The following is a 19827-nucleotide window of genomic DNA, read 5'->3' on the forward strand; positions in this document are numbered from 1 at the left end:
GTTGGCAGAGCAGACACCTGCCAGTCTTGTTTGCCATTGATTGAGTGACTTGCAGGTATCTCCAAGTGGACTTATAGTCAGCCATTCTCACTCCCAGAAATTTTATTTCTTGATTTGCACATAGACGTCAGAGAGGATTAAGATGACTGATGAGTATCTCATGAGCCTTTTGGTTTGATTTACAAGGTTACATGAGTTTGGAGGAAAGGGTTAAAAATAGTGACCCGTTCCCTTCCCTGGGCACAGCCGCACCGCACCGAGGAAAGGCGGCAGCACTTAGTGGCCTCATCCTGAGCTCTACAATGGGAAAGGCAGGTGACTGCCTTTAGGGGAGCGCTGTTTGCCAGGGTTATTTTAACCCAGGGGGGCGGGGAGAAAGCAGAGGCAGTGATGACATCAGCAGGAAATTCATACCAACTCACCCGGTGCAAATGATTCAGTCTTCACTGGCACAGCCTGGGATCTCTTCCCCCGCCGATGGGGGCTTCTGGTGACCACGGAGCACACCGAGAATTCTGACTTCTTGCCAGCTTCGTTTTCAGGCTGTTTCCCCGCGCACCACTGACCTTCAGAGGATTAGTGGAACTTGAACGGAAGCAGGTACGTAAACCTCCACCCCACCGCACTGGGGGCTCCCGCTCTGAACTTCCCTCTGCCTCCTGTCCTTAGCAACTCGCCCAAACTCTTGACCGCAATGGCACGATCTGGGCGCCGGGTTCTAGGACATGCAGGGAAAATGAAAGTTCATTAAAATCAACTAAAAAACCAGGAAGTTTCTGATCCAGCCCTTTACCCGTAGGGACATGCTGATCCACAGGCAGGGACAAAATCTCATAGATTTACTAAAGTTGGAGATCAGGAACTTCAAGCAACCGGCTAAGACAGAGAGGAAGGCAGCTATCAGGAACCAAACATCTCGCCTCAGGGCTGTTAGAAGAGAGGACTCCCAGGATGATCACGCTGGAAGAGACTCTGTGTGTGTGTGTTTGCTTTATCTAACAACAGAAGTAATATATGTGCATTGAAGTTTGAGAAAGTCAGGTGGGAGCCCAGTTTCTGTTATCTCTGGGTCCCTCCGTATAACCGCCTTTTGTGGCTGAGGTTTTGAGTTTTGCTTTGCTCTCCTTCCCTTAGCAAGTATTTTTCTGTTTCCGAAAGCAGTCAAGTCCTGCATGGTGAATAGATGCCCGATCCTTTCAGAATGACTACTGCGCTGCCTTGCTCCTCTGCTTAGAATGAAGTTTAGTACAGAGAATTCCAGAGTTGACAAACTGGCCAGGTAGACACCTTGCTTAGGTAATGTGTAACTTCCTACACTGATTGGAGCAGTTCTGGTCTAAAATCACCTTTTCCTTTTGGGGTTTAGGGTTACAGCTTCCTGTTCTATGAGACGGGTCGGGAGTTAGGTTGTAACAAATACTGTCATGCACTTGCTTTATGTCTAACGCTTAAAGCACAAATACTGGGGGCTGTGTCTGCCATTTTGTGGAAATGAATTTTGAAGTGAAGAGCTCCAACGAGGCTGGAGGCCTGAGAGATGCCCTTGGCCATGTCTCACTGGGGACACTTTGATTTAAAAGAAATCAGGGTATGAGGGCCTGTGTTGGTGGTGTAGCAGCTAAAGCCACCGCCTGCAAAGCAGGCCTCCCGTACGGGTGTTGGTTCATGTCCCAGTTGCTCCACTTTGAATCCAGCTCCCTGCAAATGGCCTGGGGAAACGGTGGAAGATGGCCCAAGTGCTTGGGCTCCTGTACCCACGTGGGAGACCCAGATGAAGCTCCTGGCTCCTGGCTTTGACCTAGCCCAGCCCTGGCTATTGTGGCCATCTTGGGGGGGGGGGAGTGAACCAGTGAATAGAAGATTCATTCTCTCTCTCTGTCTCTCTCTATCTCTCTCTAAATCTGGCATTGAAATAAATAAATAAAACTGAAAAGGAAGAAATCAGAGTATATTGAGTTCTAGTTAACAACTCCCTGTAAGCCTTCTACAGGGAACTTGCAAGGGCCAGGGGCCAGTTTTCTGGGATGCTGGTTCTTGAAGCGGCCGCACAGTGAGTTTTCCTTCTCAGCACTTCTGGGAAAGTCCAATGTCTGGAACAGAAGCGGCCAGGATTGAGGGAGGGACCAGGACGTCAGGGTGCCCTGTGTCCTCACGCCTGAACCTCGGGCTCCGTCTCTGTCTCTTTCAGACCAGCCATGGCATCTGGAGATCAAAGCTTGGGTTCCAGTGCAGATGAGGAGAACTTTCGTAGGATCCTTTTCAGGATCGATTTGCACCTCGGGGGCCAGGAAGTGGAGAGCCTGAAGTTTCTTTGCCTGGACTTGGTCTCCAAAAAGAAGCTGGAGAAGTGTAGCTCCGCCTTGGATATTTTTGAACTCCTCTTGACGTACAAGCTGCTGCAAGAAGAGGACCCTTTCGTCCTCGCAGAACTCCTCTACGTCACCAAGCAGATCAGACTGCTGCAGCACCTCAGGTACACCAAAGAGGAAGTGGAGCGTCTGCTGCCCAAGAGAAGGAAGGTGCCTCTGTTCAGGTGAGCTGGGACTAAGACTGCGTGGGAGGAGGGGTTTCTGTCTCATGTTCGGTCTAGCCACTGGGCTTGGTTTTGGCTGTGAAAGGTTTGTTTGTTTATTTGAAAGTCAGATATTTGAAAGTCAGAGGGAGGGAGGGTAGGAGGGAGGGAGAGAGAGAGAGAGAGAGAGAGAGATCTTCTATCCACTGGTTTACTCCCCTAATGCCCGCTAAGATCCAGGGCTGGACCATGCTGAAGCCAGGAGCCAGGAACTTCATCTGGGTCTCTGATATGAGTGGGAGGGTGGGAGGGACCCAGGGTGGGAGGGACCCAAGTGCATGGGTCATCCATTGCCTCTCCAGGCACGTTAGCCAAGTAGTTGGGTCTCCCACCGGCACGCTGCTGGGAATGCCAGCACCGCAGGCAGCAGCTTAACCGGCTGCGCCACCATACTGGCCTCTGAAGTGTTTTATGGCCTGGTGATTAGAACCGTTCAGTTCTTTGGAACCTGAGCTACCCTGGTCAGTGAAAGGAATGATGAATTCCAGAAGTTCCTAGCTCCACTCTGAGGGATGTTAGTGCAGGGAGGAGATGCTCAGCTTTTTCTGGCTATAGATGATGTGCCTATCTTGATGTTGAGGTAGTTCCTTCCTTTTATAAAAATTATGTATCTGAAAGAGACAGAGAGGTATCTTCCGTCCACTGCTTCTCTTCCACAGTGCCCAGAACTCAACCTGGGTCTTTGATGTGAGTGACAAGGGACCCAACCACTTGACTCACCATTTGATGCACATTAGCAGGAGTTCTAAGTAGTGTCTTAATTTGTACAAAGTGCCTGCCCTGGTTTCATTTCTTTTTCAACACATGGTGGGCAACACAGTATTGGCTGCCATCAGGCCCTCTCTGCCAACGACCTCTAAAGAATTTCTAGGGCGGGGCCAGGTGATGGCAGGTGCAAGGGCGGGGCCAAGCTGAGATTGTATTTTATGTCTTCCGAGTGTGATGGAAAACAGCACTGGACCTGGAATCAGGAGGCTTACTGTGTGAATGGGCCACATAGACACTCAAAGTTGTTTTCAAGTCTATATGCCACTCCCAGAGTTGATCCTTCAAATGGATACTATTTGTAAAAGCACTGGACTGACTGAGGTGTCTTCTGCAAGTGTGAGACTTCATTTGTCATTTTGGGTGTCTGTCTCAGAAAGATGCTCTACGAACTGGCGGAAGCCATCGACACAGACACCTTAAAGAGCATGACCTTCCTTCTGAGAGATTCTATGCCCAGAACCGAGATGGTGAGTGCATCCCAGAGAACGGGGTTTGCCTGAGCACTGCTTTGCTTGGTGGTGAGCAGGAGCTGCTGGAAATGGGCTCCAGGGAGGTTTCCTTCTTGCGGGAGGCAGTGTTGTCCAAGGGTTAGAACATCTGCTTTCGTGTCAAATGGGCCTGGATTCCAGTACTGATTCTCCTTCTCAACCTGTGATGGGGGATACGGAGTAACCGTCTCTGAGCTTGTGTTTTCTTACCTGTGGGCTCTATGGCTTGCATCTAGGACTATTGGGAGAATACGATGAAGTAACATGCACAAAGCATTGGCCTGAGGCCTGTATTTGGCATAGTAACCATGAACTCAATGCTAGGTGTTACTGATATCCACTATGTTTTATTAGATAAAAACGTTAGGGCACAACCAGGGAATGAGGAGTGGTAAACAATGGAAAAGTGAGGATGATCTGTGGCGATTTCTGAGGGAGTCCTGGAGTCCCTTCCAGTGGACTTTGTGGTGTCTCCCATGTAGGATGTCTGTGAAAGCCAAAGGAGACAGCTGTTTGAGGACGTGCTTTGTAAAAGGCCGTACGAGCATTGTGAATGGACAGTAATGTGTTTAATATTAACATAACTGCTGGAGACTAATATTATTGACATATCAGTCACATTTAAAAGCAGAAAAAGTACCCGTATATCTCTCTCCCAAGCCCCCAAACATTCTATTTTTTCTTTGGGCTCTAGTAACAACTTATGACAAGCAAGTTAGTAAACTTGAGAAGGGAGAAATTTTCAAAATTTGCCCTGTAACACTAATCGTCTTCTTTGATTGCTGATTTTTTTTGGAGATTTTAAGTTATGCCATGTTTGATCATACAAAAGACTGTGAAACATGTAGGGAAGGTAAGAAATGTAACCGTGAAGTGTGCATCTGTGAACCCACCATCTAACTTCTGAGTGCGAACAGGAGAAGGCCCCCAAGCAATCTTCCCCAGAACTACTGATATTATTGGCATATTTAAAAAATCACTGAGGTGTAGGAAGCTGTTTTACATAAAGGATGTCAAAGAAGGACAATATGAACAATTCATCAAACAGGTTTCCTGGCCTCAGGTCTGAAGACCAAAGCAGGTTAATTCTATTTTGGCCTCAATCTTTGAGTCATTTCCACCACTATTCCACCCCGCTCTCTTTCTAGAGCCCTCGGGAATTCCAGCCTCTTACATCCTTCTCACTGGCCACTCTGCCTTGGGGTTCCTTTCTCCCGAAGACTGGTTGCAGGCTCCTTTGAGGTTGGGACAGAATCTTCTTCATGTTTATAGCCCAGGACTGGGCAGAATCTGTTCCACACGGGTGCTCAAGTGGTCTCAATGAGGCATGCATGAATGGCATGATGTGATTTCTCCCTCTGTTTCTTTCTGAGAAAGCTGTCTGAACACTTCCTGTTTAGGTGATTTTGCAATGCGTTCTGAGGCTGTTAGCAGGCTGATGGAAACTGTTGCCGGGGATGTGGGAAGGCATGACATTCTCATAGTTGTTGTTGCTCATCAGAATCTACTGATTGTCCTCCTTAGACAGTCTCTGAAAGTCCTGTGCTTGTCTTATACTCTTTGTTAAGAAAATCTTTTTCCTTATTTTTAAAAAAATTTTGGTTGTTAAAAAAATCCAAAGCAAGAAACAGAACACAGGAATTAAAAACGACACAAAGGAAGTTTGTAAAGCTGTATAGTTTTGCATACATTCCTACGGACTTACTTCTAAGGGTACAGTTTAAAAACTTGCTATGGGATCTCAAATCCCCTTAGGCTGGGTGGTAAAAATACCATCTTAACTGTTAAAGTGATCATATGGATAGGACTGAGTGTCTGGTAATAATAATAGATAGAATTAAAAACGAGTGAATGCTCCAACTTGGGAAGCAGTCCACACAGCAGACTCATAGAATGACAATCGCTTTAAATAGCACTTTGACCTCAGATTCAGCCCTTAAGGCATGCTGGTTTGACTGAAAAGCCCATGAGAGCATTTCAGGTATGGAAAGCCAAGACACCGTAGCAAAAAATGTTCTACATGAAGGATTTTGGTGGGTGAGACTCCAATGGAAAGAGGTAGTCAACAAAGAAGGAGGTACTTTTCTCGAAGGGAGGAAAGAACTTCCATTTGCTTATGGCCTTGTCTACATACTAATGGACTTTGTGGATTGAAAAGGCTTCCATATCCTAGGCAGCTCATGTCAAGAGCATTGGGTGTTCACTGATGTCATATATGAAAGTGTTCACTGTTAAATTAACAACAAGAGACACTGTGCACTAACTTCCCATGCAGGACTTCTGTCCTCCAATAGTTGCATTGTAATTATGTCTAAGTACTTGCCAAAGATGTATCATGCTTGGGTGCTTCTTTAAAGTTTATTAGTTTCTAAAAAAAAAAAAAAAAAGAAGTGAAATTAACTTCAAGATGCAATGACTTTGAACAGTGCTGACTGTTGAGGAACAGTTTGTTTGTTTTGTTGATTTGTTGTTGTTGTTGTTTTTCGTGCAAATTGTTGAACTCTTTACTTAGTATAGAGTTGGTCTTCTGTGTATAAAGTTAATCAAAAATGGATATTAGTGGAGAATGGACTGGGGATGGGAGAGGGAGGAGGAGGAGAGGTGGGAGAGTGGGTGGGAGGGTGGTATAGTGGGAAGAATCACGAATCACTATATTCCTGAAATTGTACTTATGAAATGCATGAAGTTTGTATTCCTTAAATAAAAGGCTTCTTTGTGGGAAAAAAATCAATCTTACCAGGAAAAAAAAAGGAAAATGGCACAAAACATACAGCTTGATGTATTATTGTAAGGCTAATCCCTTTGAAATAATCACCCAAATCATTAACTTTTAAAGATTGATTTGTTTATTTGAAAGAGTTACAGAGCGAAAGAAGGAGAGACACACAGTGAGAGTGTGTGTGTAAAAATATGAAGCAATAAGAATTACTTGGCCGATGCTGCGGCTCACTTGGCTAATCCTCCACCTGTGGCCCCGGCACCCGGGTTCTAGTCCCAATTGGGGTGCCGGATTCTGTCCCAGTTGCTCCTCTTCCAGTCCAGCTCTCTGCTGTGGCCCGGGAAGGCAGTGGAGGACGGCCCAAGTGCTTGGGCCTTGCACCCACATGGGAGACCAGGAGGAAGCACCTGGCTCCTGGCTTCAGGTTGGTGCAGTGCACTGGCCGCAACGCGCCGGCCATAGCGGCCACTTGTGGGGTGAACCAACGGAAAAAGGAAGACCTTTCTCTCTGTCTCTCTCTCTCTCTCACTGTCTAACTCTGCCTATCAAAAAAAAAAAAAAAAGAATTTCTCACATCTAGTCTGATCTTATGGTACCATGATCTTGTATGTGGTCTGTCCTAATGGAAATGTTGTTATGTGACATGACACTATTTTGATTCTTTGGCTGTAAAATGGAGATATTAAATCTCTATTATATTGTTTCTCTCTCATCTATTATTTGGTTACCCAGAGGTAAAATTTCTATATAAATTCTTTTTTTTCAAAGAGTGATTTTATTTTATTTTTAAAACATCATCACTTATGTTTAAACAGAAATACAGATCATTAAAAGTGTGTGAACATAGAGCAAAAAATGTAGCTTTTACTTAATCAGTTACATGAATGAAGCTGTTTTTAAGTTTGTTCACAAACAAACCATTTTAACCACTAAAGAAATTGTATTTAAATTAACAGTAGTTAAAATGTAAAAATTCAAATTTAAACATGAAAATATGGAACAACAACAAAAAAACAGGGAGTATCTTCATTACCAAACAGATGAACAAATTTGCAGGTCCTCAGGTACTTTCTGAGGCATATCAAGACACTACATCAAAGGTTGCATTCATTTAGAATTATCAATACATGTTCAGTGCTGAGGCTATTTGTAGCACTTACAGTATATACAAAGCAGTATCAGACTGCTGTGGTTCACATTTGAGAAACACAGATTTAAGCTTTATGCTACAACTTGCAATTTAACATTGCAGCTAACGCAGTGACAATTACTCATTTCATATTTTTTTCTCCTGAAACTCAATAAGCAAGTTATCATTTAAGCACATGGAATAATGCCATGTCTTCTTCGCTTATAATGGTAAATTTTAGAATTCAAATACTTTGTATTGTGGAAACTTTACCTAACTGTACAAAGGCTCCCAAATACAGTACAGTCAAAAAGTTTCTTCTGTGTAAATTCCATTAATTTATAGTTATTTTATTACAGATAAATGTAAGACACTACTCCAGATTATTGGGCAACAAAAATGTCAGTGTGTCACTGCCTATATTTATGTACGAGCACACCACAACCACAACCATGGCAAGCAAATGCCCTCACATGTCCCCCACTGCTCCTGAGGTCCCTTTCCACATCACAGGAGCTAGTTTAATGGATACTGTCGGGTTTCAACCTATCTCTGAAAGTTCTTATTAAAAATTTTGAGATTTAATGAATGGAACATCTACAGTTTCAATAAGCTAGTTTTTTTCTTATTCTTCACTAACAAGTTCAAATATAATATATAATGTTTTACATTTTTATAGATCCCTTATTAAAATGATTAAAGGTATCTAAAATACCATTAGTGGATAAATATTAACCAAAAGATGACACTACATATTTTTGAGACTTTTTTTTCCCTAACTAGAAAAGCTATGGGATTCATAATACATAGATATGATAGGTATAACATAGATATAATGACATTTCCACCCTGCTGTTTTACAGCATCAGTAATAAGAGTAAATGCATGAAATGCAGATAGAAGAGCAGGATTTCAGGAGAAAGATCTAGTAAGCACTTGGCTTTTGGATGCCTCAAACACGAAAGAGTTCACAGTGCTTATAAGCACTATCATTATTTTCATCCTTTAAGTAGTTCAAATCTTTATTTCATTTCTCATTTTATCCAAAATAAAAACTAATTCATTACATAATGTATCTTATCAATTTCAGTTTTCAAGTATTCAAGTAATGCAAACCGAGGTATTTTCTTTTGTGGCAACAACACACTTGTGGACTAAGCTTTAAAAACAGGGAAAAATTCATTTAAAATAACCGATACACTCTTCTGCCCAAAGATGTAAGAGCTAAGACTTAACAGTGTAGTCACATAAATGGTATGTAATAAGAGAAGGAAAAACAAGATGGTCCAATATAACCAATGTCTTCTTTTTAAAAAGATTAAAAAACAGATTACCTTAATATGTGGCTAGATTCCCAGTAGCAGGATATTCTGAAATCTAAGGGACTATAGAAGAAAAACCAGAGTAACTTCAATTTCCCTGCCATTTTTCCATCCAAAGATTTGTTTTCTAACTCGGATATTCTTTCTTCTGCTTCACCAAGTCTGTTGTTAAGGTTTTTCACTGCATTTTTTATTCGATCTATTGAAGTCTTCATTTCCAATATTTCATTTTGATTTCTCTTTAAAATCTCAATTTCATGGGAAAAAATGTTCATTCATGGATTTCTTTAACTCATGGATTTGTTTCTGATTACTTCCAAGTAATCCTATGATCAATTTTTTGAATTCTGTTTCTGGCATTTCTTCAGTCTCTTCATCTTCACATTCTAGTATTGAAGGGTTGTTAGGTTCCTTTGGGGGCATCATGTTGTCTTCTTTATTCTTATTTCTTGAGTTGCTGTGTTGTTTATTCTGGGGCATTTGTGGAGATGGTTGTTGTTGTTTTCTCCTGTGATGGCTTTTATCCTTGGACTACACCTCTGTGGATTAGTGGAGTGTCTCCTCTTTCAGTGAATGCCCAGAAGTGGTCTTCTGGGTGTGTTCAGGGAGCTCTGTTCAGTGCTCCAGTGTGAGGGGAGTGTCCAAGGTGACACCCAAGTAGTATGGGAAATCTCTTCTTTTTGTTTCTTTTTTAATCAGAGTAGAGGTTTAATCTGCTCTGTTGGCATAGTCTCACGCTCACCTCCTCTCCTCCAAGGAGACCAACGCCTGGTCTCTAGCCCCAGTAGGTATAATATTCATTTGCACTGCCACAAGAACCACACAAAGGATCCGTGCAGTTCTCAGTGTGAGCATGGATCCCACAGCAATGTCCCTCACCAGGGAATCGAGGAGCCACAGACATGTGGAGCCACCCACAGTGACTGCCCAGAGACCCAGCCATGCTCTGCATCCTCCCACGCAGCAACAATGTTTTCACAGTCCCAACACACAAGGCTCCCACGGTCGTGAGCACCCAGCCCCCTGTCAGTTCTCCCAGCCAAATTCAGGCATCTCTGATTGGCTGGTTGCTGGGCACATAGACACGGGCTGGCGCAATGGTTACATATGTCCAAAATGATGTCTGCCCTCTCCTGGTTAGTTACAGGACGCTGGTGCCTGCTGGTGGGGGAGAGAGAAATGTGCCCCCCTTTTCCCTCTAGGTTGTCAGGTACACTATCCCCCCAAGAGCTCCAAGCTGTACTCACTCCAGGTTCTTCCTGCAGCTTTATCACCGGTGCCTTGGGCTCCCATGGTCTGTTCTCACCTCACTTTCCAAAGATGTTGCTGGGGCTCTCACGGCTGGGGTCTTGAGCTGTGCACGTCCATGTCCTCCACTTAGATCCACAGATCTCTAATTTGTATGGAGTTTCCTCTGCCACTTCCCCCTAACGCTTCCCTGAAATTGTACTCTCTCTGCTTTTTTAAAGACTATCTTCCCCTAGACTAGAGCAGTAAGCTCCCTCCCTATTCCGCCATCTTGGTGTCTCTCCTATATATAAATTTTTGATTCTTTTATCTACTCAGTTTTCAAGATAATGAATTGATTTCTTGTCATTCACTGAAGATTACCTGTTATAAAAATATATGTAAACTGAACTCAGGGATTTAAACATATTTGAGGAATTCAAGCCATTGCAGTGGTCCTTATTGAAGTCTACATTGTCCCATTGCGGCCCAGTGGGAGCCTTTTTCAGTTGGTCCTAGGTCATTTGGATAGCTTAGTATTTTAATGTGTCTTTACTGTCTTGCAGAGATGTTCCAGGTTCATTTTTTGTACTTCCTGCCAGTCCTGGAGTCTGTCACTTCTCTAAAAGGTTTTGACTTCTTTTAATGAGCAATGTTATTTCAGGGCCACAGACGAGGTGCTAAAGGATGCACAATGCACCTCGCTTGATAATTGCTTCTGGGTTTTCTTTTCCCCAACGTATACAGCTGGGAAGTGAATGTGTGCATGTGTGTGTGTGTGTGTACTTGTATGCGTGTGTGAATTTTGTTTTCATTTATTTGAAGTCAGAGTTGCAGAGAGAGATTGAGAGAGATCTTTCATCTGATGCTTCACCCCCCAGATGGTTGCAACGGCCAGCACTGGGCCAGGAGGAAGCCAGGAGCCTGGAGCTCCATCCAGGTCTCCCACATGGGTGCAGGGGTCCAAACACTTAGGCCATCTTCTGCTGTCTTTCCCAGGCCATTAACAGGGAACTGGATTGGAAATGGAGCAGCCAGGACTCCAAGTGTCGCCTATATGGGATGCCAACATTGCAGGCAGTGGCTTTACCCACCATACCACACTGCTGGCCTCATGTGTGCGAATTTTTGTTTTACTTAACATAGGTCGTGGGTTCATTCTTCTTGTTTTAATTCAAATTCAAGTCAATCAGGTTTTTATTTAACCTCTTTTGTCTTATAGCTGTATCTTTTCCGGGTTCTCAAGTCACGGAGGATGACAGGATTAGAAAGTTACATGATTACTTCCCGCGTTACACACACAGCGGTCTCAGCAGATCAATGTATTTATTACTTCTTCTTCTTCTTTTTAAAAGATTTATTTTATTTATTTGAAAGACAGAGTTACAGAGAGAGGTAGAGACAGAGAGAGGTAGAGACAGAGAGAGGTCTTCCATCCGCTGGTTCACTCCCTAGATGGCCACAACGGCTGGAGCGGCGCCGATCCAAAGCCAGGAGCCAGGAGCCAGGAGCTTCTTCTGGGTCTCCCACATGGGTGCAGGGGCCCAAGGACTTGGGCCATCTTCTGCTGCTTTCCCAGGCCATAGCAGAGAGCTGGATTGGAAGAGGAGCAGCTGGGACTAGAACCGGTGCCCATATGGGATGCTGGCGCTTCAGGCCAGGGCTTTAACCCACTGTGCCACAGCTCCGGCCCCAATATATTACTCCTATCTCCAGTATGACTGTTCACAGTAGGGGGAAAGTTAACTTGCCTATGCTATGCCCATTCTTTCCCTATTTGACTTGAGAGTTGAAATATATCTACACACACAGCCATTGTATACTACTCTCTCTTGTAATCCTTGTAATTTAATCCGTGCTTTACAAATATATACAAAGAATGCTTCAAAAATGTGGAAAATGGAATTAAACATTAGTTTATTTTGGGGGATAAAATTTTGAAATCCATGCATAGCTTTTTTCAAAATTATGCATTTTCTATGAACTTTTTGAAGACCTTTTATATATCTAGCCTAAAGGTCTAAGAGGTGTTGGAGAGTTTTTAAAACATAGAGGTCTTGATTGAGATGATAATTGTTTTTTTAATACACTGTTAATTTTTTAGAGATTTATTTATTTATTTGAGAGGCAGAGTTACAGACAGAGACAGAGAGAGAGAGAGGTCTTCTTTCTGCTGGTTCACTCCTCAAATAGCTGCAATGGCCAGTGTTGGGCCAGGCTGAAGTCAGAGGCTGCTTCTTGGTCTCCCACGCAGGTGCAGGCGCCCAAGGACTTGGGCCATCTTCTACTATTTTCCCAGGCCATTAGCAGAGAGCTGGATCAGAAGTGGAGCTGCCAGGACTCAAACCGGCATCCCTGTGGGATGCAGGTGCCACAGGCAGAGGCTTAACCTACTACACCACAGCGCCAGCCCCAAGATGATAATTGTTTATAAAGCGCTGTAAGGATGTTCTGCTTCTGCCAGGTAATTTCAGTTTGTAAGGCTCATGGTTGCAGTGCTCCTGTTTGCAAAGCAATTACCTGCTGAAGTGACAGCATTTGCCTTAAACACAGAGTCTCAGCACAGGAGAGCCTTACAGTTTGAAAAGCTCTCTGGGTGTTTCACATTATTTTCTCTCCCTAGTTGGGGTATCTTTCTTTCTTTTTCTTTTTTTTTTTTTTTTTTTTGGACAGGCAGAGTTAGACAGTGAGATAGAGAGAGACAGAGAGAAAGGTCTTCCTTCTGTTGGTTCACCCCGCAAATGGCCGCTGCAGCTGGTGCACTGTACCGATCCAAAGCCAGGAGCCAGGTGCTTCCTCCTTGTCTCCCATGCGGGTGCAGGGCCCAAACACCTGGGCCATCCTCCACTGCCTTCCCGGGCCACAGCAGAGAGCTGGCCTGGAAGGGGAGCAACCGGGACAGAACTGGAACCCCAGTCGGGACTAGAACCCGAGGTACCGGCACTGCAAGTGGAGGATTAGCCTAGTGAGCCCCGGCGCCGGCCAGGGGTATCTTTCTTTATTGGTGTCCCATTCTTATGCCAAGGGCACAGTTGGGTATTATGGGGTGGGGGCAGTATAGGGTCTGGGTAGTCTGGGGTGGGAGGTGAGGGGTGAGGGACATGGCTTTGTTACAGGAGGACTGATACACTACATAGTCGTTTTCCAGTAGGAAAAGCCCGGGATGTGTTTTCCTCTTTGGTTTCCACGGGTCCTAGATGTTGTCTGAAGGCATCTGTAGCTACAGAATCATATTTAGTGTCAGAAGCATTCCAGAAGTTTTTCTCTCTGTTCAATCAGCTGTTTTTCAGGGGTGGGGAAACTTTTTTTTCTGCCAGGGTACATTGGGGGTATTTTTTTTTTTTTTTTTTGACAGGCAGAGTGGACAGTGAGAGAGAGAGACAGAGAGAAAGGTCTTCCTTTGCCGTTGGTTCACCCTCCAATGGCCGCTGCGGCCAGCGCGCTGCGGCCGGCGCATCACACTGATCCAAAGCCAGGAGCCAGGTGCTTCTCCTGGTCTCTCATGCGGGTGCAGGGCCCAAAGACTTGGGCCATCCTCCACTGCACTCCTGGGCCATAGCAGAGAGCTGGCCTGGAAGAGGGGCAACCAGGACAGAATCTGGTGCCCCGACCAGGACTAGAACCGGCGCCACAGGCGGAGGATTAGTCTATTGAGCTGCGGCCCCCTGCCCATTGTGGGTATTTGTAACATCATTTGCGGGCCATATGAAATCATCCACTTAAAAATGAACCTGCTGCGGACTTCATGAACTTAGAGTCCTGCCTGCGGCTGCCTTGGCAGGCCAGACCAGATGATGGCACATTGCTCAAGCAGCCAAAGGACTGGCTATGTTTTTCTCACTCAGTGCAACAGTGAAAGGGAGAAGTCACTATATTAAGCTGTGGCACGGAACAGGTCACATGCCAGAAAACTGCACTTCCTTCGTGGATCCCAAATGCTCTCAGCGTCATGTCCCAGTCTGGCTGTGCAGCACATGCCACAGATCCGTCCAGCTTGGTTTCTTCTGGATTTCACAGTCAGGCCAGCCTTTGGAAGTGAGTAAAAGCCAGTCTCTACCTTAGAGGAGTTTCCCTCCATGCTTAATGAGGTTGATTTCCTGCTATTGCTGCTAGGGAAGACTTTACACGGAGATCAGTCACTTCCTAGCCCCTGGAGCTGGCACCCTTCCAAGGGAAAGAAGTTGAATTCCTAGTCTCTCCAGGGGGACAAAAATGATCCTTGCAGGCTTTTCTGGGATTCCTCATTGATAGCATTCTTACATATTTCAGCTTCCACACATCCTGAGAGCTGTCATAAAATTATTCTCAGCACAGCAGCTGGCACAGAACGCTAGACGTAAAGGAAGCCGCACCCAGACCTACTGGCTTTTTAGCGCAGAAACAAAACATGAGCTTGCAGATGTTTCCTGCAAGTATTTGTCAGGGAGGCGTTCTTAAACTGGGGCAATGCACAGGCTTGATGTAGATTGCGTGTGTGTGTGTGCGCGGGAGATTTTTCTAAACATCTGAGAAATTTTTTACAAAGTGTCGCGCGAACTTCCATCATTGCTTCCGGAATCACGTTGTAGCTTCTTTTCGTCCCAACATGTGAGTTTCTGTTTCGCGGTGCAGAGCTCATTTGCACGTAACCTTGGCAACGCATTGCGTGAGGGAGGGCTCCTTCCGCCCTCTCTGCCCTGCGGGTTAGCTCTGAGGATCTTTCCTCCACGCCCTCCTCTCCAGCCTCAGTCCCTGGCAGAACGCAGGGTGTTTGGGGCTGCAGGTGCAGCGCAGGCACGTCTTTGCTTGTCTCTGGAATTTCTGGACAATTTTTGCTCTCTCTCTCTCTCTCTCTTTTTTTTTTTTTAATCATATGAGGCTAGAAACCTGTTAAGACTTTGAAACTCGGTGTTTCTCTGACTTGTTTGCATTTTGGGTGTCTTGTTTGAAAACACATACACAGATACACACACATTTTCATTAACCCTTCCTCTTCCTTGTATAACCCTTCTGTCTCTCCTTTATTCTCAGCTTATTGATGGGACAGTCTACACACACTTCCTCCACTGATTCAACTCCTAGTCTCACTCCAATGTGTTCCAGTTTGGCTGCAGCCTGCACCTGCTGCATCTCAGCTTGCTAAAACCTCCAAGCGCCGTCTTGTAACCAGTTTTCAGATTCTCAGCACTTTCTGCCCTCAGTTCTCTTTTCCTGGAATGTCCTTTTCCAGGTTGTCCGTGAGAGTCTCACCTTCCTTCCAGAAACAATTCAAGAATCACCTCCCACGTGCAGCCCGTGACTGGAAGAGGTGAATGATGAGTGAATGAGTGATGTCACCAACTGAATTAATCTTTGACTTTTTTATTTCTTCCCCCACTTGCAATTCATCTCCCTACCTCACCAGATTACACTTCAGAAATGCGTCTCCAATCCAGTGTCACTCCCGCTGCCGTAAACAGGTCTTGATCATGTCTACACCAGGTCTTCCTGCCAACCTTGTCTCTCTAATGCCTCTCCTCCTCCAACCCACCCTTAAGATTTCTATTTAACAAACACATGTGTTCATGACACTGGTCTCCTTGACCCAAACCCTCACCCAAATCCTCGCCTGGTGTGTGTGTTCCTTCACCACTCTGGCCACGCCCTAGCTCTCACTTGGGATGGAAGTGGGTTTGCACCCAAGCCTCCTTCCCACCTTTCCAGAAGGCACTGGCCCCTGTCAACCTTCAAACTGTCCAGCATGGAGAGGCTGGGGACTTCTTCCCCAGTTCCCCACTCTCCCTGCTTACGTCTGCAGCTGGCTGCTGGTGCTTGCGTGTTCACTTTCTGAGTACTCTTGTCTGTGTGCTCCAGGATATATATTTTCATAATCCGGTCAATACACTGAGAATCCTGATCATTGAGGGGTTTATGGTGCCTTCCACCCCATAGGTAATGCAATATGAAAGAAACATCAGCTGAGCTGCGAGCCCCTCCCCCACCAGGAGTACTTCAGAATTTTTTTCTTTCAAAATGCCAAATATCAAATTCTCTCAGGACAATTTCTCCTCATTTTCTTGGAGTCCACAATCAATTATACACCAACCGCTGAGCGTTAGAGGCAGTGGAGCTCAGTGGTTAATAAGACAGATGTTGGCATCAGCCGGCATTGGCTCTGCCATTTATAAGCTTTGTGACCTCGGGAAAAAGACTGCCCCTTTCTGTCCCTCTGTAATTTCTCCTTTAAAAGGAGGACTATCAGTGGGTTGCTTTGAGGTTAGTATGTAGCAAATGCTGTGCTTGATGTATAGGGAGTTATATAGAGGGTGTCTGGGATAAATAGGGATCACACCGAGACTTGTTTAGATATGCCTCTTCTCTTACACGAGTGAGCCCCATGAGGGCATGAAATAGACCTTAATCATCAGTGGCCACACAGGTAATGTTTAATAAACGAGTGGCTAAGCACCGGGCAGGTAAATGGGCTCCCTGGATTCTCTCGCAGAACTCGCTGCATTTGCTGGAGCATCTGGAGAAACGTCATGATATACATGAAGATAATCTGACGTACCTGGAGGACCTCTGCAAAAAGGTGTCCCCTAGCCTGATCAGAATAATAGAGAAGTACAAAAATGAGAAAGGTGAGTAGTGGATGCTTGCTCACTTGCACCGGTTGATGGGCACGTTTATCCACCATTCTGTTACTATTCTCTAGGGAGAGCCATAATCTCCCCATTTGTTCATTTAACACGTATATATTGAACACACACTCTGCACCAGGCGCTGATTTAGAAATTGCAGGTATAGCAAGGAACGGAGCAAAGTCCCTATCCTTAGAGCTTCTGTCTAATGGGGGAAAGTAGGTTTTTTTTTTTTTTTTTTTTTTTTTTTTTTTTTTTTTTTTTTTGACAGGCAGAGTGTATAGTGAGAGAGAGAGAGAGACAGAGAGAAAGGTCTTCCTTTTTGCTGTTGGTTCACCCTCCAATGGCCACTGTGGCCGGCGCATCTTGCTGATCCGAAGCCAGGAGCCAGGTGCTTCTCCCATGCGGGTGCAGGGCCCAAGGACTTGGGCCATCCCCCACTGCCTTCCCAGGCCATAGCAGAGAGCTGGCCTGGAAGAGGGGCAACCAGGATAGAGTCCAGCGCCCCAACCAGGACTAGAACCTGGTGTGCCGGCGCCGCAAGGCGGAGGATTAGCCTGTTAAGCCACAGCGCCGGCCGAAAGTAGTTTTTGACAGATGTCTTCTTGTGATTCTTACATGCTTGCTGAGAGGATAGGGAGTTGTTTTCAGTGAAATGGCAGAAACAAAGGAGGTAAGATAGCCCAGGGGTTATGGGTCGGGTCTATAGAATCAGGTAACTTGTGTAGTGTGGTGGCTCTTTCTTTAGCCTTTCTATGTTTTACTTTTCCCATCTGTAAAGTGGGCATAATAATAGTACATGTCACATAGATTTCTGTGAGGATTGAATGAGATAATTTCTATAAAATACACGTCTGGTGTGGAGTGAACATTCAATACATGTTGGTAATATGATTATGTTTGTCAAAGACTTTTGTTTTCTTAGAAATTACTAGCATGGAAGAACTTCATTTTATTGTTCTACTTCTTTCCCTAGTCTGTCATATAAAAGCAATTTTGCTGTGATGATATATGGAGGTAGAAGTGCTTGGAAGAAATCAAACCTGGCTACTTCATCAATGGGTTAACAGGCTAAACATTTGTGAGTCAACTTGTGCATTGTTTAAGCTAGAATTATACCTAAAACTCCTAGATGTGTTCATGAGGCTTTATGCCACGCCCAGATTTAATGCAGTGACTCAAGCTGTCGGGGGCAGATTTCCTGGACTAAGAAATGAAACTAAGAGGAAACTCCTCTCTATGAATTCGATGACTACAATGAGCTGAGGAATAAAGCCTACTATTGTTAAAGTGATAAAATCTCAAAAATAAAGCAAGGAAGAAACATGTAATTTAAGTAAAAGTCACAAAGGGTCAGCAAAGTTCTTCCTCCTGTTATCAAGTGAAAACTAGAAAGCAGGAAGTTGGTAGTGCGAGAGTATGTGCAGTGTTCACACGCCCTCTGAATGCGGAGGTCGTCTTCTGGTTACGTTGTCATTGTCCTGGAAGGTAGCATCTCACACAAAATGAACACAAGGCAGGGGATCGTGATGTTTTGGGTATTTGAATTCTGGAGAAAGCGCCCAATTTCCATGTGCTTCAGGTTTACCTTTGCCTCAGTGAGTCTTGAGGCCCAAGCTTTATATCAGGAGAAAAAAAAAAAAAAAAAAAGAGTTCTAATTTTGAGGTTTTGTTTCTACCAACCTGCTTGTCTGCGATCACTTTGGGGTGCCAATTATGATTAATAATTTAATATTGATTTTCTACAGTTCTAAGAGTTTGGGCCAATTCTGTTTTTAAGATGAAAAATTAAAGGACTGAAAAGATAGTAGGTATGCAGATTTTACTGTAAATCATTGTGATCCCAGCTCCAAGGCTGCTATATCTGATTAGGACACAAGCTCTATTTAGGGACCAGCAGGCTGATTTTCAGAGTATTCTTGAATGTTGGTGTTCACTTTAGTATTTTAAACTTATTATTATTGTTATTATTTTGACAGGCAGAGTTAGACAGTGAGAGAGAGAGAGAGAGAAAGGTGTTTCTTCCATTGGTTCACCCCCCAAATGGCCACTACGGCCGGTGCGCTGTGCAAATCCGAAGCCAGGAGCCAGGTGCTTCTCCTGGTCTCCCATGGGGTGCAGGACCCAAGCACTTGGGCCATCCTCCACTGCACTCCCTGGCCACAGCAGAGAGCTGGCCTGGAAGAGGGGCAACCGGGACAGAATCCGGCACCCCTACTGGGACTAGAACCCGGAGTAGTGGCGCCGCAGGCGGAGGATTAGCCTAGTGAGCCGCAGCGCCAGCCAATATTTTAAACTTATTAAAAATAATACATATAAGGAAAATAATTTAAAATTCAAATAATAAAGCAATACAGGATATAGAAGGAGAAGGTCTCTCTTTTCCCCTTCCTCTATTACCAATTCATTTCTCAGATATAATCACTCTTTGGAATATATTCTTGTAGAAATTATTCTATATGGAACCAAAATATATATGTGTATTTGCATAATACATATTCTTAACGAGAATATGCAAATCATGTTATATATATTATTATATATTATAATATACATTATATATTATATTATATATATATTAACATATTATGTATGTATTATATATACATATATATAACTTGCTCATTTTCCATCTAATGGAGTTTGTATTTTCCCTGAATTTGATAAAATAAAATTCATGATTTCTTTACTTTTAAAATATTTATTTGAGAATCAGAGAGGGAAAAAGGGAGAGAGAGAGAAAACACTTACTTGCTAAGTGCCAGGCAAGGGCTGAAGCTGGGAGCTGGGAACTCAATTCGGGTCTTCCATGGGGGAGACAGGAACCCAACCGCTTGAGCCATCACGGCTGCCTCCCAAGGGTCTGCATTAGCAGGAAGCTGGAGTAGAGCCAGAGCCGAGCGCTGAATTCAGGGACTCGGATGTGGGATGCAGGCATCTTAATCAGTGTCTGAACCACTAGTCCCAGCTCATCACTGTTAATGGTTCCTTAGCAATTATGTA

The 19827-nt window shown here is 44.4% G+C and overlaps 1 protein-coding gene across 2 annotated transcripts in view; it reads left to right on the forward strand.

Annotated features, from left to right (window-relative positions):
- The first annotated feature begins 435 nt into the window (after window positions 1-435).
- Window positions 436-19827, forward strand: part of CASP10 (caspase 10) — a 40537-nt gene continuing 21145 nt past the window's right edge. Inside the window, exons 1-4 of one of the 2 annotated variants that reach the window (XM_062189921.1) lie at window positions 436-600; window positions 2189-2533; window positions 3714-3807; window positions 16689-16824. In XM_062189921.1, the coding sequence (XP_062045905.1) occupies window positions 2196-2533; window positions 3714-3807; window positions 16689-16824 (568 nt within the window). In that variant the 5' untranslated portion in view covers window positions 436-600; window positions 2189-2195. The remainder of the gene's footprint in view (window positions 601-2188; window positions 2534-3713; window positions 3808-16688; window positions 16825-19827) is intronic. The other variant, XM_062189927.1, reaches the window with a different exon arrangement.

The sequence above is a fragment of the Lepus europaeus genome, chromosome 1 (assembly GCF_033115175.1).
Source record: "Lepus europaeus isolate LE1 chromosome 1, mLepTim1.pri, whole genome shotgun sequence".
NCBI classification, from domain to species: Eukaryota; Metazoa; Chordata; class Mammalia; order Lagomorpha; family Leporidae; genus Lepus; species Lepus europaeus.